This window comes from Procambarus clarkii, chromosome 10, assembly GCF_040958095.1.
Source record: "Procambarus clarkii isolate CNS0578487 chromosome 10, FALCON_Pclarkii_2.0, whole genome shotgun sequence".
In the NCBI taxonomy this organism is placed as follows: domain Eukaryota; kingdom Metazoa; phylum Arthropoda; class Malacostraca; order Decapoda; family Cambaridae; genus Procambarus; species Procambarus clarkii.
Window position 1 is genome coordinate 29,629,758 of NC_091159.1, and position 17,855 is coordinate 29,647,612.

At 37.5% G+C, this 17,855-nt stretch overlaps 1 protein-coding gene across 1 annotated transcript; it reads left to right on the top strand.

Annotated features, from left to right (window-relative positions):
- The first annotated feature begins 3,225 nt into the window (after window positions 1-3,225).
- On the top strand, window positions 3,226-17,031 carry LOC123745819 (uncharacterized). The gene is made up of 3 exons (XM_045726840.2): window positions 3,226-3,373; window positions 10,841-13,982; window positions 15,980-17,031. The coding sequence occupies exons 2-3, from the start codon at window positions 10,852-10,854 to the stop codon at window positions 16,161-16,163; spliced, it is 3,315 nt and encodes a 1,104-aa protein (XP_045582796.2). The 5' UTR covers window positions 3,226-3,373; window positions 10,841-10,851; the 3' UTR covers window positions 16,164-17,031.
- Window positions 17,032-17,855: the final 824 nt, after the last annotated feature.

Here is a 17,855-nt window from a genome sequence, read left to right on the forward strand (position 1 = left end):
AATTACTTTAGACTTAATTACAATGCAAGCTTATTTGCCATCATAGCCGGTTATATTATCTTTTGCTCGGTTATATTTGAATTTGAATTATAAGTAATGTCATTGTAGCGTTTAAATTGTAAATTATGTAAACATTCAACTGAGCACACATGGTTGCTTTCATCTGCTTGGCTGATTGATGTCCACTTCAGGTGTTGTAGTGAGCGTTATGGTGGTTTATGTGGGGCTGTAGTGTGAGTTATAATGGTTTAGGTGAGTGACAGTAGAGTGTGTTAAGAGGAATATGGTGTGAACAGAAGTGTGGGCTATGGTGGTTTAGGTGAGAGGCAGTAATGTGGGGCAATGGTGGTTTATTTAAGGGGCAGTAGTGTGAGCAATTGTGGTTTAGGTGAGAGGCGTAGTGTGGGCTATGGTGGTTTAGGTGAGAGGCAGTAATGTGGGGCAATGGTGGTTTATTTAAGGGGCAGTAGTGTGAGCAATTGTGGTTTAGGTGAGAGGCGTAGTGTGGGCTATGGTGGTTTAGGTGAGAGGCAGTAATGTGGGGCAATGGTGGTTTATTTAAGGGGCAGTAGTGTGAGCAATTGTGGTTTAGGTGAGAGGCGTAGTGTGGGCTATGGTGGTTTAGGTGAAAGGCAGTAGTGTGTGCTATGGTGATTTAGGTGAAAGGCAGTAGTGTGGGCTATGGGGGTTTAGGTGAGAGGCAGTAGTGTGGGCTATGGAGGTTTAGGTGAGGGGCTGTAGTGTGAGCAATTGTGGTTTAGGTGAGAGGCAGTAGTGTTGGCTATGGTGGTTTAGGTGAGAGGCAGTAGTGTGGGCTATGGTGGTTTAGGTGAGGGACAGTAGTGTGGGCTATGGGGGTTTAGGTGAGGGGCAGTAGTGTGGGCTATGGTGGTTTAGGTGAGGGGCAGTAGTTTGGGCAATGGTGGTTTAGGTGAGAGGCAGTAGTGTGGGCTATGGAAGTTTAGGTGAGGGGCAGTAGTGTGGGCTATGGGGGTTTAGATGAGGGGCAGTAGTGTGGGCTATGGTGGTTTAGGTGAGAGGCAGTAGTGTGGGCTATGGAAGTTTAGGTGAAAGGCAGTAGTGTGGGCTATGGAGGTTTAGGTGAGGGGCAGTAGTGTGAGCAATTGTGGTTTAGGTGAGAGGCAGTAGTGTGGGCTATGGTGGTTTAGGTGAGAGGCAGTAGTGTGGGCTATGGTGGTTTAGGTGAGGGACAGTAGTTTGGGCTATGGTGATTTAGGTGAAAGGCAGTAGTGTGGGCTATGGGGGTTTAGGTGAGGGGCAGTAGTGTGGGCTATGGTGATTTAGGTGAAAGGCAGTAGTGTGGGCTATGGGGGTTTAGGTGAGGGGCAGTAGTGTGGGCTATGGTGGTTTAGGTGAGAGGCAGTAGTGTGGGCTATGGTGGTTTAGGTGAGAGGCAGTAGTATGGGCTATGGGGGTTTAGGTGAGGGACAGTAGTGTGGGCTATGGGGGTTTAGGTGATGGGCAGTAGTGTGGGCTATGGGGGTTTAGGTGATGGGCAGTAGTGTGGGCTATGGTGGTTTAGGTGAGGGGCAGTAGTGTGGTCTATGGTGGTTTAGGTGAGAGGCAGTAGTGTGGGCTATGGTGGTTTAGGTGAGGGGCAGTAGTATGGGCTATGGGGGTTTAGGTGAGGGGCAGTAGTGTGGGCTATGGTGGTTTAGGTGAGGGGCAGTAGTATGGGCTATGGGGGTTTAGGTGAGGGGCAGTAGTGTGGGCTATGGTGGTTTAGGTGAGGGGGCAGTAGTGTGGGCTATGGTGGTTTAGGTGAGGGGCAGTAGTATGGGCTATGGGGGTTTAGGTGAGGGGGCAGTAGTGTGGGCTATGGTGGTTTAGGTGAGGGGCAGTAGTATGGGCTATGGGGGTTTAGGTGAGGGGCAGTAGTGTGGGCTATGGGGGTTTAGGTGAGAGGCAGTAGTATGGGCTATGGTGGTTTAGGTGAGGGGCAGTAGTATGGGCTATGGGGGTTTAGGTGAGAGGCAGTAGTGTGGGCTATGGGGGTTTAGGTGAGAGGCAGTAGTGTGGGCTATGGTGGTTTAGGTGAGGGGCAGTAGTGTGGGCTATGGTGGTTTAGGTGAGGGCAGTAGTGTGGGCTATGGTGGTTTAGGTGAGGGGCAGTAGTGTGGCCAATAGTGGTTTAGGCGACAGGAGGTAGTGTGGGAAATGGTGGTTCAGGTGAGAGGCAGTAGTGTAAGTTTACGGTGAGAGTCAAACGGTGTATAAGAGCCGCCGGAAATCAAAATAATTTTGAAGAAATTTTTCAAATTATATGCTAATGAACAACAACTTTTTATATATGCAAATTTAAAAATTTTCATAATATAAATATCAAATATTGGAAAATAATTGGTTATACGTGTATTCATAGATATTTGAAAATAATGTGAAAGTTAAATCACAACATTGCAGCCTATTTCCTAATGTCACATGGTCGGGGGTGGGAAACTTTCATTACTAATTTATATAGTTTTCCATGAACGCTGAGGGGTCCTTATTGTTTTCTCTAATTGGTTGTTGTAGGCCTAAACAAATTAGGAGCGTGTCTTGGCGGGAAATAACAGTGGGAGAGGAGAATCAAAATAAAAACTTGTGTTGCTAAAATTATGAAAATCTGAATAGAAGTTATGTATATACTGTAACCGTTTCCAGACTTAATATAAAGTAAACTATAGCGAAGTGAAATCAAGTCTTCAAGTTAGATAAAAAAAAATATTACTTTAAAATAATATTTATTAGATGCTCAGACGCTTGTGGATTGGTGGGCAGTATTGCCATATACACATTTTATATGAAGCCCCCCCCCCAAAAAATAACAAAATTAATAACTCTAAACTATCATTTAAATTTACTTTTTGATTAGTAGTGTGATTTAAATATGATGAAAAAGTTAAATTGCAAAAAATACCTTGAAGGGGTTCATCTCCAATGGAAATTTATTAAATGATTTGCAGTTAATGTACAAGATTTTTAAAAGTGATGTACCATACTATATAGTGAATGGTTTGCTTAAAACTCGTTTAAATGCTTTCCTTCAAAGTCTTTGGAAAAGAGGCAGGCTATTACATTAAAATATTTAAACGTTTGTGATAATTTTGAAGTGTCAAACACCTTATAAACAAACCTATCTCTTCTGAATTAAATTGAACATTACAAATATTTTATGAACCACATATTTATGAAAAATAGGTAATGAAATTAATTAATAAATGAGCAAGTTTTCTTCAGCTCGTATAATTTGAATATTATTGAAAAAATGGAAGTAGAGGTTAGAGAAGGAGAGAGTTCTGGAAGGTGAAGGTGGGACGAGGAGCTGGCAACTGTGGTCAAGCGGCGGCCGGCGACGGGCTCCACACAGCAAGTAAGTTGTCTCTCTCTCTCTATCTTCTCGCTCTTATTATGTACCTAATGAACTATATAGGCCTATATCAGGCTGTGTGTTGTGGTGTAGTGGGTTTCCAAGGTGCTAGTGCCGAGTTAGCGGTGAATTATCATGGCCTGAGTGAGTTATGTAGAGACATTAAGAGCCGCCACGATGGCTGGCGTCTGTCGGCAGGTGCAAGACCCTTAAGACGCCGGGAAGATCTTGGAGGTGTCATGCCCTTCTTCATAGCGGTCTTCAAAGAAAACAAAAATATCAGGCCATTAAACTCTTTGCTCTCATAATGGAATAAGTAGATAAACATATTTGCAATGAAATTTGAGGTTCGGATGCTAAGAATGTAACTGAAGAAAAACTTTCTCCATGCTGGCCGATGTTTCTTGAAAGAAGACCATAAAGATCACTATTATCTTTTGTACTTATCAACCGAGTATTAACTTCTCATTTGCTAATTAACATTTACAGGCTCAGACTCTTGTACCATATGATCGTATGGTCAGAAAAAGTTCTTAAATATTTTTACTGTATTTTTGTATCACATTAACTTGCTTCTTTCATCAAACTAACTTGCATCCTCCATCAAAAGCGGCATATACTGTTTAATAGGTCCTCTAAATGTCTATTCTGCATATAGCGATTATGCAATCTATTAAATTGTATATTTATATTTATATTTATATTTACAAATTACAAATATAATATTAATTCTCAAATAAAATATGAAGAGCATGAAGATCAACAATGGGTTATGACCCTCCTGAATCCTGCCAGGACGAGTACCTGACAATTATATTGACCAAGCGTTTGATATATTGTCCTAATACACGTGTCAAGGCTGTCACAAGTCTCTATGTTAACTGAAGACTAGTCAAGGAGAAATCTAAATCTAAGGCAAATCTATGTGATGTCGTAAACATGCACATTTGAATTATAATGCAGTTTACCGAGATATACTGGACGTTTAATATTTAAATGCTGATTTTAAAAGATAAAAAGTGTTTACCAATTATAAAAACTTTTATATCTATCATTTTAAGACTAGCAGAGAGTTTTGCACTGAATTTCTTTATCAGTTGTAATTAGTATTTGCTTTGTTATCATTTTAATTAACACATCTAAATTTCTTCATAAAAGAACAGGTTTTTCTATATCTTTGTCAGTCACATTGTAGCAAGTATACTTATCATTTTGATATATTCTTCTAACAAAAATATGCACGAAATACAAATACTGCTCATTAATTGCATAAATGTCTCAAACTACTACCTATGTAATTAATACCTGGATACTATGTAGCCATCATGGCATTCTTATTGCCCACCTACTTTATCAGTCACAGGACTGTACACAATTAATCTGTCAATCTTGTTATCCCGTAATCTCATTCTCTAGGCTGCCTTAACAAATTAAGACTGAATTAGATATCTTTCTCACTACTGTCGTCAGATGGAAAATAAGCTAGTCAGACCTACTTGGATGTTGCACACTTATTGGATGACTGTTACCAGAGATAAAATATCTTTGACCCCTTTTTAATACTAGAGATGAAAGAGAGGACAGAAAAAATGAGATACAATATACAGGTGAAACGTAGAGATAAAAAAAAAGTTGATAAGAGAAGAATGCGGAGAGTGAGAGGTTAGGAAAAGGAGTGAGTTGGGAGAGTGAAGGAGATAAGAGATATGAAGTTTGGGATAAAGATAGCAAGAAGGGAAAAAAGAGAGAAAGAGAGAGCGGGGGGGGGGATAGGAAGGGTGAGAAAATCAGTTACTATTATTATTAACATCTTTATTGACAAAATTTAATTACAATTTTGCCTAATTTGAAGATTTCAATTAAGTCTTATGCTAATAAGACTTAATTGGATAATGCTGGTATTCAGTGTCACACAGGACAGAGGGTCATATATAAGACAATAGGTCTAAACCATAGGCTGAAGCACATATATATCATGGTTACTATCAATGTTTTAATGAATGAATATGTAAAATCAACTTTATATTGTGCACTGCCATACAAGGTCAGGGATGGGTTCGCAAGAGATGCAACTGAAAAATAATATATATAAAATTGTTCTTCATTCTTTAAAATGGACAAGCAAATTTTGGATAAATTGTTAGGATGTCGTCAAGTACACCATATTCAATGAAATAGTTACACAGTTGGTGGTACAGTAGGCCAGGAGGGTCTAAAATCTTTGACGGTTTCACATTCAACAATATAGTGTTGTAGTGAATGCATTAAAGGTTTGTCATAGAGTTTGCAATCTGAATATTCTGGTAGTGGCTCAGCCTCACTAACCTGCCAGATGTGCCTATAGCCAAGGCGAATTGTCGCAGTGAATACATCATATTGCCTGCTCCGGTTAATATTATTATTACAAAAGTTGTCATAGCTTTTAATACTGCAGCTTTCATGTCTTTAGGCATTTCTTAGTTCTTCTAAATTTGAATTAATTTCTTTAATTTGTATGTTTCTAATAATTGCATTAGATAGTCCAATGTCACAATCAGTGTTTTCTTTCCTGCAAGCCTCATTGATCAATCCATCTACAAAGTCATGTTTTCCAACTCTAACATAGGATAGGATCCACACAAATTTTATACAATAGTTATTATCATTGGCAAAAATTCCATTGCATTTAATATTACAAGCTACTTTAGACATACATTGTGATGGGTTATTTAGGGATTGCAAAGCACTTTTAGAGTCACAGAATATCACTCTACCACCATTGAGCACCACCATTGAGCTTAAGGTACTCTGGCTAGATAAATAACCAATAGCTCAGTCTGTGTCGTGCTTGCTCAGTTGTTCAATCTCTGTGTACTAGACATGATCATTTCATTCCCTTTATATACTGCACATGCACAACCTGTTCTACCAGTGCCTAATTGCTTAGAGCCATCAGTAAAGGCATAGGATTCAGTTGGTTTGAGATTTTGAAGATGACTATCAATAGCTTTTAATGTTATTCATAAAACTGTTCACTATATTCTCCATTGGAAAGATGTGCAAGGTTCTTTACATTATACCCCCATCAGTGTCAAACAAATGTATAACACTGAAACTATGAGAAAATCAGTAGGGAGCCATGAGTAGGATTCGAACCCGCTCACTTGGTACTCCCAAGTTAGCGCCCTAGACCACTATCCATTATTCAAATTCTCAAAGCTTCTACTGATTTTCTCACTGATGTATCACTTTAATAGTGATTTCATTGTGCATAGGACGGATGAGGTGAGAGTGTGCTTGGGAGGGGGGGGGGGGAGAGAGAAGGAACAAGTGCATTTGTGCTAGAAACGAGCATGTACGCTAAAGTAAAAATACAAAATTTCATTATGTACACACATAAACGTCAAATTAAAAAGAAGCCGTACAAAGTCACAACAAATGCCGGTTAAACATGCAACACGACCATTCGTTTTGTCGAGGGACAGGCAGCCTGTGTATGCATATGCGTTAGACTGGTATCGAGTTCCCCCTTCAAGGTCAAACTACAGACCTTCCCCAAGATGCTCTACAACAGTTGACTTAACTTCCGGTAACCAATTTATTGCTACGTGAACTGGAACATTAGGTAAAAGGAAACTTGCCAAATGTTTTAATGAACAATACCGGTCTTTCCCAACCGGTATTCATACCCTGTATTCCCAATTGTGAGTCGAAAACGAATCCAACTGTACTAGTGAGATCCCAGATACGTACAGAAAATATGTATAGGAAAAACTAACCCCACAAATATTTAAAAAATCATATATAAATTGAAATATGGAATAAAACAAGTATACATTGAAAAATGCAATAAAACAGGTATAGCATACACAAAAAGTGATAACATGTGACACAATATGAAGTCAATTACTCTATTTATTAGAATTACATTGCATATTAGAGTTTACATTAGCCTAGCACTTTGTCTTGTACAGTATTACTTCTATATTGTTTTTATCTATTACAAGAAAAGTGTTGGTGCATTGCGAGGATTTCTGGCATATTTATTACATGGCATAGCGCCGTAGATAAGTACAGTACTTGGTCAGCCAGTTTAAAGCGGCTTTGGGGTCTAGCCAGTAATAGACTAGACCCCAAATTGTTATTCCATATATCATATTTCAATCTTAGGGTATCATACACAAGTCGAATAGCGGTGAACAGCCAAGAGCCATCAGATAATGTTGAGTGCAAATTTGAACCAGCAGGTCCATTGTTTCCCACAATTAACTATAATGTAGTGTGGACTAAGTAGTCCTACACTACTTGTCACACAAAGTTAGTAGACAAGAAGTGGGCAAGTAAAAAAAGAAAGTAGAATGGGAAGACGGCACTGTTTGAATACGCCCAGGACCAATATATTTATATATATTTTTTTAAGTTTCTTATGTAAAGATAAAGCTATCCATTTCACTATGTATGAGTTAATATTTTTTAATTTGAGTTAAAACTAATGTAGATATATGACCGAACCTAACCGACCCTACCTAACCTAACCTAACCTAACCTATCTTAATCTAACCAAAACTAACATAACTAAGTCAATAATTTATGTTCTTAATATAATATAAAAATAATATTTCAAATATACCAACTGGAAACAATTTATTGAAAATACAGTAAATCACTCGGCCTATTAGGCAAATCGGGCCTTGCATAGTAGGCCGAGAAGTGCGTTCTGGCTACTAGGTACGATATATATATATATATATATATATATATATATATGTCGTACCTAGTAGCCAGAACGCACTTCTCGGCCTACTATGCAAGGCCCGATTTGCCTAATAAGCCAAGTTTTTCTGAATTAATATATTTTCTCTAATTTTTTTCTTATGAAATGATAAAGCAACCCATTTCATTATGTATGAGGTCAATTTTTTTTAATTGGAGTTAAAATTAACGTAGATATATGACCGAACCTAACCAACCCTACCTAACCTAACCTAACCTATCTCTATTGGTTAGGTTAGGTTAGGTAGCAGAAAAAGTTAGGTTAGGTTAGGTTAGGTAGGTTAGGTAGTCGAAAAACAATTAATTCATGAAAACTCGGCTTATTAGGCAAATCGGGCCTTGCATAGTAGGCTGAGAAGTGCATTCTGGCTACTAGGTACGACATATATATATATATATATATATATATATATATATATATATATATATATATATATATATATATATATATATATATATGTCGTACCTAATAGCCAGAACGCACTTCTCAGCCTACTATTCAAAGCCCGATTTGCCTAATAAGCCAAGTTTTCATGAATTAATGTTTTTTCGTCTACCTAACCTACCTAACCTAACCTAACCTAGCTTTTTTTGGCTACCTAACCTAACCTTACCTATAAATATAGGTTAGGTTAGGTTAGGTAGGGTTGGTTAGGTTCGGTCATATATCTACGTTAATTTTAACTCCAATAAAAAAAATTGACCTCATACATAGAGAAAAGGGTTGCTTTATCATTTCATAAGAAAAAAAATATAGTAAATATATTAATTCAGGAAAACTTGGCTTATTAGGCAAATCGGGCCTTGAATAGTAGGCTGAGAAGGGAGTTCTGGCTACTAGGTACGACATATATATATATATATATATATATATATATCGTACCTAGTAGCCAGAACGCACTTCTCGGCCTACTATGCAAGGCCCGATTTGCCTAATAAGCCAAGTTTTCATTAAATAATCGTTTTTCGACTACCTAACCTACCTAACCTAACCTAACCTAACGTTTTCGGCTACCTAACCCAACCTAACCTATAAAGGTAGGTTAGGTTAGGTTAGGTAGGGTTGGTTAGGTTCGGTCATATATCTACGTTAATTTTAACTCCAATAAAAAAAATTGATCTCATATATAATGAAATGGGTAGCTTTATCATTTCATAAGAAAAAAATTAGAGAAAATATATTAATTCAGGAAAACTTAGCTTATTAGGCAAATCGGGCCTTGCATAGTAGGCTGAGAAGTGCGTTCTGGCTACTAGGTACGACATATATATATATATATATATATATATATATATATATATATATATATATATATATATATATATATATATACACACATAATTACAAAATCATGTAATTTGAACATTAGCAGTGGTTTGTATAATTTAGATCCATTTTTGATTGATAAGTTAAAGGCCGATTTGAGTAGGGTCATTGATACACATTTGTGTCACTAATATCTTGTTAATATCCACTATCCAATGATATTAAAATGTATACCAAGTTTTTAAAGCCAGTATAAAAACTTATTTAGGCCTAGAACATATAAGCCTAAATATGCAATCTTAGAGTATAAATAAGCATATTGACTATAAAATTAAAACATATATGTTTAAGAGCTAGTATGTTTCAGAATTTTTTATCCCCTTTAGAAGTCCAATGTTGTACATTTCATCCATAGTAGCTATAGAGACTTGTCACTTTTTATAGGATAGGTTGGAATCCAAAAGTAACACAGCTGGCTAAAGTAATGTAATAACCCAAGTAACTGTATTGGATAGGGAACCCAGTGGGTCAGTATTAGACGCAAGACTTCTGTTGCAGAAAAATATGCAATGAAACGAAAGAGCTATATGTTTTTCTGTCTCACATGGTCAACGTTAGTGACTTCAGCTCAGAGAATGATTCAAATTGTAAATCTGGCAAAGAATTCCTCTTAAATAAATAGTTAAATCACTCCCACATGAGGCTAATCTTGATACCTTTATGAATATTTAACTTTGTTTATTTTGGTCTACACTCTGTAGCATATCCAGCAATATTTTCAATAATGTACAACAAAAAAAACTTTACCTTTTTTTTTAATTTTAATCGTTAAAATACAGGTTCTTTATGTCCAAATAATCAGAAAACCGTATACAAATGTAAGTTGGAATTTCTTTAGTTCCTTAAAAGCACATTTTTCTTTCCCTAACTTTAATACATTCTAGCCTACCTCAGAAACAGAAAATAAAGGTAGACTCCGTTATTTGGCAGTTCCCGAGAGCTAATCAAACTTGTGTTTAGACGAGATAATTTTCAAGAGAAAACGCTAAGCTAGAGTGACTATATACCACGTAGAAACGATATGAAATCTAATTGCCAATTATTTGCCAATCGATCCAATTATTTGGATCGTCGGGAACTGACGGTAGCAAGGTTTCTGCTGTACCTGGCTTTGTTTACACTGCATTGCTCTATCTGAAAGCTCGCAAATATTCAAATGCTTTGTTGAACATTTGGTCAAAAGTCAGAGCTGAAAGCCACAATTTCAGATTTAGAGTTCAACCTGGCAAAGTTTGTTTTGGTGGGCTCTTTATTTCTTCAGTTTTTAACTTTTATATAAATGTATTTTTAATTATCGATATTTTCATTTTTTTGTCATAGTTCAAGAGTTTGTGTAAAATTTATGTTATATCATAAGAGAGTAATGTTATGTAATTAACAATTCTTTTCAGTGGCTGCTTGAATGAAATCAGAAGATACATCCGGAAATAAATCGCCTCTGAAGTCGCTTAGCCATTTCAACGGGACAGCTATGTCCTCTGATAAGACAACTATAATGTCCGCGGATAAGACAAGTACCATGTCCACGGATAAGACAACTACTATGTCCACGGATAACACAACTATGTCCACGGATAACACAACTATGTCCACGGATAAGACACGTACCATGTCCACGGATAAGACAACTGCCATGTCCACGGATAAGACAAATATGATACCCATGGATAAGACAAATGCCATGTCCATGGATAAGACAACTGCCATGTCCACGGATAAGACAACTGCCATGTCCTCGGATAAGACAACCACCATATCCTCGGATAAGACAACCACCATATCCTCGGATAAGAGCTCGTCCATATCTTCAGTTGAGAGAACGCCCATGCATTCATATGAAACTACTCTCATGTCATTAAGTGAAACAACTTCCAACTCTACATTAAACAAAATGGAGTGTGTATTTGGTGTCTTGTATAACTGTGTGACACGGGCTGGAGAGCTGGTCATTACTGATGTACTCAAAGTTCTCTATTCTCAGCAGTACATCAAATCTTGTAGTGGAAACATGTCTGTATTCGATTATTGCATTACGAATAAACACTGGAGTCCCGAAAGAACTCAGAACAAGTTTGAATATAGTGAATATCTTACATGCAATATTAGAACGCGGAAAACAGTGGATGTAAATTTTGCATTCAAAGTTATTGTGGAAATATGTGGCAATGCATTTGACTGGTTGGATCCAGATTGCAGGAGCCAAATCAAGTTGGTAAAAAATTACAAGTACAGGATTTGCAAAAATTACGGGCAAAATTACCCTGAACTTAGAGCTGAACTGCACAAATTTTGGAAGATAATTAGAAATATCTATGCACAGGTTAGTCAGGAATTCAGAACTGACTTTAAAGAAAGCCTGAACGAGGTTTTAAGAACGCTACAACTGTCTGAACAAAGTATGGTTCAAAGTCAAGGTTTGTCATTAGACAAAGAAATTTTTAATAAATTTTCAAGTGACACGGAAGTTCGTAAGCTAATTATGGCTCAGAGAGAACTATCAGATCACCACAAGAAGTTACAAGTGGCAAATCCTTTCACCTGGACAGATGACCAGTGCTACCAAAGTTCTAAAGGTGAAGTCGTTGCTAAACTGGTTACAAACGAAATTTACACACCATTGGGTATTGGCGGCACTGAAACAAAAGTTAGCATGAATCAGGTGCTGAAAGCTACCAAGAGGATAGCGGAAGAAGAGGTAATAACTCCAGTTTTGATAATAAATGGCGTTGAAGGTTCAGGAAAGACGACTATCTGCTACAATCTTGTGCAAAATTGGCTTGGAAGATCAGGCATAATTGATGATCTCGATAATTTTGATTTAGTGTTTCTTATTGAACACAGCAAAGTTAAGTCTAGGCTTTTTAAAAATGTAATGAAGGAACAGATGTTGCCTAAAACTTGCAGAGATTTCAAAATAGAGAAAATTCTTCAGTTTATGATGGGACTGGAAGTAGTTTTTATTATAGACGGATATGATGAAACTACTAGAGATACCTTTCCCATTGTTGATGAAATATTTGAGCATTTTAGCAACAAACGCATTATACTGACGACGCGACCAGACTCACTTGGAGCCACCACAGCTCTCATGTTCAAAAATCATGTTAACTTCCATACCATTGAAGTATCAGAACTTGATGATCTCTCACAAATTAGATTGGCTAAAGCTATTTACAAGCATATGTGTAGCGATCGTAAAATTGAGAGAACACTGTTGAATAAATTTGTTGATTATCACCATAGAGGTGCTGGGAGGAACATTCTAGGTCATCTGAGACTTCCACTCACTGCTGCTCTTTATATGGTCCATTGGAGAACTGGTAAGATTAAAGTGCAAACAGGAACTGAACTACATGATGCTTTATTCAACAAAAGCACAGAAAAGTTGGAAAATCGCAAAGGCACGACCAGTGTAAATGACAAAGACATATTGTATCACGTATTGCCTAAGTTATTAGGAAAGTCAGCATGGATGCTTCTCAAGAATAAAATGTATACTCTGCAAGAAAGCATGGTAGATGAAATACGAGAATCCGTAAAGGGTCTTAATGTTGATCTTATTGACGTGCTACTACCATATCTAACATGTAACTCCAACCACTATTCACAACCTACTACGAGAGAGCTTTCTTTTATGAACAGACCTCAACAGGCATATTATGCCTCTAGATTCTTAACGGAATGCATAACAGAAAAGAAAACTACTGTCCGAGATATTGAACAGCAAGTGAGTAACTGGAAAGACTTTAGTTTTGTTCTTTTATTTCTTATTGGACATTTGACCTCTCATGAAAAAATGGACAAAATGATTGTGAAACAAGTACTAAATATTATCTATAATGCAGGTTTTACCGCGGAAAGTTACAGCTATTGGTGGGACCTCTATGTTGAGAGTAAGGGTGATGAAACTGTTACAGATTTCATTGTCGAAAGATTTTTACCTAAATCTCATTGGGTAGTAAATGACAAGACTGTTGTTCCTGCTCTTAAACTCCTTGGGTCTTGTCCAGTTAACCTTAAAAGTTTGAAGATTGACATTCCTAATACCATCGATCCTTTTGATATCCCAGAATTCCTAAGTATTATGGAGAGTTTTCCAACCAAATTAGAAGGGAGATATGGGAAGCACAAACAAATTGAAGTAGAGTTGCACTTTTGGCATCATGATGAAACAGGAAGTACTGAGCCGTCTGACAAGTTTCTCCGTACCCTACACCCGTGGGGCATGTTAGTAAACTTCACGGGTGAGCTTGGGGAACAGGAAGAAGGAAAAGAGTTGATCTGTAAGGCAAATAATTCCAGAACTATACGTGCTCGACTGAAAACGCCTGGGGCGCTCAGAACCCTGAAGGTCATCGCCAAGCAACTGTCTCCACTCTGCCGGGTAGTTCGCATCACCATTGCCATTCCTGAAGGATACAACCCAGCAACTTTCTCAGAACTTGACTGCCCAAATCTAGAACTTAATTTTAAAGAAATCTCCAATGAAAACACGGAATGGATAATTAAGGCCATTAAAAGTATTGGTGGAAGGTAAGGTAAACCTGTTTGTTATTTTTATTAAGCATACTATATAAATATATAGTGTCATGCTGACAGTGTATTTAATGTTTCAAATTATGTTAAATAATGACACTACAGGCGATAATCTTTATAATTTAATCTAGTTTTTATTGTCAAGTAGCTTAGGCACCCGACAATGACTATTAGAGTGCGACTTCGTACTACACTTTTCAACATTGTGAAGGTGGTCCCCAGGGGTACTGTTTTAAGCAACACTCTTTTTTTTTTCCTGGTTGCCCTTAATGATCTTCCTACCTTCCCACCGGATTATTCTCAGCACTTTATGTCCAAGATCTCACACTGCTGTGGTGGTGACGATTTCTCCTGTATCCAGCGCTCACTCTAACTTGTAATTTATAGCATGTCGTCCTCAGCTTCGAGTCACGGCTTCAAGTTCTCGCCAATTAAGACTAGTTGGTGAGGACTAGTTATATACATAGGAGGGCTAGCACTTTTACTCTGAAGGTTTTCATTCCTCATCTCCTTGTGTCCTATGGACATTTCCTTCTTTATAAGGATATTTTTAAACTCTTGGTGTTGATCTTTCAAACCCGGTTGTCTTGGTTGCCCTATATATCTCAGCTCCATATTGAATGGTCTAAAGCCTTTTACTTAAAAGTCTTGCCTCGTACTTCCAGGGAAGCAGATAGATGCACAATCCTCTTGCTCTGTATAAACTAGACTATGACTTCCTCTTTTATTCTGCTTCTCCCTCGACCTTCTGTCGCCTCATGGTTTTGCATCATTCGGACTATGCCTCAGCCTTGTTGGCTTTCGTGCATCCCCTGTTTAGACCTTATATGTTGAAATTCTCTCTTGGTACAAGTCTTACAATATGCCCCCGCCCCCCATCCTCATGTGGATCCTTCTTTGCTGCCGTGAAGGGTCCCACGTGAAATTTTGCATGTCCTTGAACCGCATAGGAGGGCTTATATCACTCTTACTGTTACGAAACTCCTTTTCCTTGAGCAGTTTTCTTCTCATTCACACACTCATGCTTTATTCACAGACGTGTCCCTAGTCTGCCGACAAGGTTCGACTACTTCGATGTTTTTCCACATCAAACCTACATGTGCCACCTGTTCCCTGAGAGTAGCATCTTGAATGTTATGTAATTTTGTAACTACTTTTAACGTTCCTTTGTCATAATGGTTGACTTTCAGAACCCTTATGGCTTTGGAATCTTTTTATCCCTTACATCCTGATATGGTCAAAATCCAATACTGGCCATTTCTTATATTTAGCAAATTTAGGAGAGCTGAATTCTGCTGGGTACCTAGCCATATTGTGTTACATTAAATGAACTTGTTGACATCATTGCTAAGAATGTAATGCTGGTTCCGGAAAGGGATATCTTATTTAGATTTCTACCCAGCCATTCATTCCACAATTCGCAACCATTGCCAAAGTCTATGGTCTCGTATTTCGGCTAACAAACTGCTCATTCTGAAAGGTTGTCTGTCCCCCATGGCCTATCTTTTACTACTGAAATTGGCGGTGAGAACCTGCTCTAACTGCTGCATATTAGCCACACAGAGTTAGCTCATGGATATTTAATGGACCGGTGCTTTACTCCTAATTGTCTGAACTGCATTGCCACTTTATAGTCATGCATCTTCTTACTGAATGTCCAGATATTCAAGGTGACGTAAGTCTTACTTTCCAAATGTCCCTCTGGGTTACTTGTTCCTTGTTAGTCCTTGGTAAATCCTATATATTTGATGTTGCTCGCTTTATGTCTTTTTTGTTCTCGTATTCACATCGTGAATGCTATTTTGTGTTTTTTTTTTTTTGTAATATTCCGCGACACAGACGGTACTACATAGTCTTCCCAACTTGGTGCCTTCTTTTGATAATTGAATATTTTGTTTAAAATAAGAAATATTAGCATTTAGCAAGCCTTAATGGTTTGTGATGGATATTGTTAGGAGATTATCTAATGTGTCATTAATGATGATTGTTTGCAGAAAAGGCATCTGGAGGGCATGTTTCAACACCTGCACCTTGGACATTGAGGCCCAAGCAAACCTCTTAAAGAGTCTCTCTGGCATCATAATTGACAAGTTATCAATCCGCACCATCATGGATGTTGATAAAGATCAAAAGAAAAAGTTACAAGCCACTGCTTCGTTTACTGTCAACTGGATGTAATGCAGAGTACTTCCTGGAGGATGATTAAGTAATGATGGCATCATTACTTAAGCCATCTTTGTGGATATTGATGAAGACTAAGAGAAAAAGTTGTAAGCCAATGCTACTTTTACTGTCAACTGGAGTACTGTACTTACTGGAGGCCCAGAACCCCAGTTCTGACAAAGAATCTCGGGCATCATTACTTAACAAGTTGTAAAGTTGTTCCTTCGTGGATATTGATGAATACCAATAGCAGGTTGAAACGCCTTGCTATTTTTATAGTCAATTGGATATATAGTAATTTATCTTTCAGTTTAAGGGTAAAAAAATTTCGTCTGCAAACTTACAAAAAAGTTTAATATTAGATATCGTTACATTCATCACCAAATATATTGGGACTTATTTGCATGGTTATCAAAGATATCTTTACAGATGCTGTGTAAACAAATCATTATATTTATATTAAAGGGCTGTGATTCTTGTGAAGCAAACCATTAGAACTATGCTTTAATTTTCATATTTCCTATTCGAAAAATGTTACATTTATTTTGTCTTGGTATTTTAATAGTATTTTTGGTGTAATCTTACAAATACTAATTGTAGGTGAGTTAATATCGAATATTGCACACTGATGAATTATTGTATATTTGATGGGAAAATATTGAACAGGGAGTTTTTGGTTCATGCCAAATAAGACCTGTTTACTCCCAATTATTTTCAGGGTATATGACCAATATTATTATATTCAAACTTAGCTGGATAGAGTATTTTGTTATGCTATCTTGTAAATTATGCCTGACATTTCTAATATTTTGACAATGCAAAGTTTTTGTTTCCTCTATAAACCTGTATTTGTTAACTGGAATAAATTTTATATGAGCTTTTCTGATATGGTTTCAATGAGCACATTTACATTCATATTTACAGTGCTGTGCATCCATATATTCCCTTCATATAAATATTCGCTAGATGTTTTTAATATTTTTAATAAAGATCCCTGACACTGAGAAGCAATTATTTCAGTTGCATTATTACTTTCATAATAATGTTTAGGTTCTGGGACTAGTACAGGCCGAGGCGCACATAATATTTATCGTGAGGTTTGGCTTCTGGGCCCAGTGTTGGCCGAGGCGTCCACTATATCCATCGTGAGGCTTGGACTCTGGGCGCAGTGCTGGCAGAGGCGTGCACTATATCCATCGTGAGGCTTGGGCTCTGGGCCCAGTGCTGGCAGAGGCGCCATTATGTTAACCGTGAGGCTTGGGTTCTGGGCCCAGTGCTGGCATAGGGGCCATGGAATTAACCGTGAGGCTTGGGTTCTGGGCCCAGTGCTGGTAGAGGGGCCATTATATTAACCGTGAGGTTTGGATTTTAGGCCCCAGTGCTTGCAGAGGCGTGCATTATATCCATCGTGATTAAGGCGAATTCACATAAATGAGTTAGGTTTAGCAAATAAAGAAGTTCTGGCATGGGGTGTTTTTATTGCTAAGAGTTGGGAATTGTGGGAACCGACCTGTGAGATTTATATTTATTTAATTTATATGAATTTATATTTACATTAATTTATATACTTCGATAGCAATTTGTATAATGATAAGTGGACTGTATTTCTGCAATAATCTCATAATCTCACAAATCGATCCTCTACACATTAGGGGGGGGGTTTATATTAATTTAATTTATATATATGCAGCCAATCAAACTACAGTA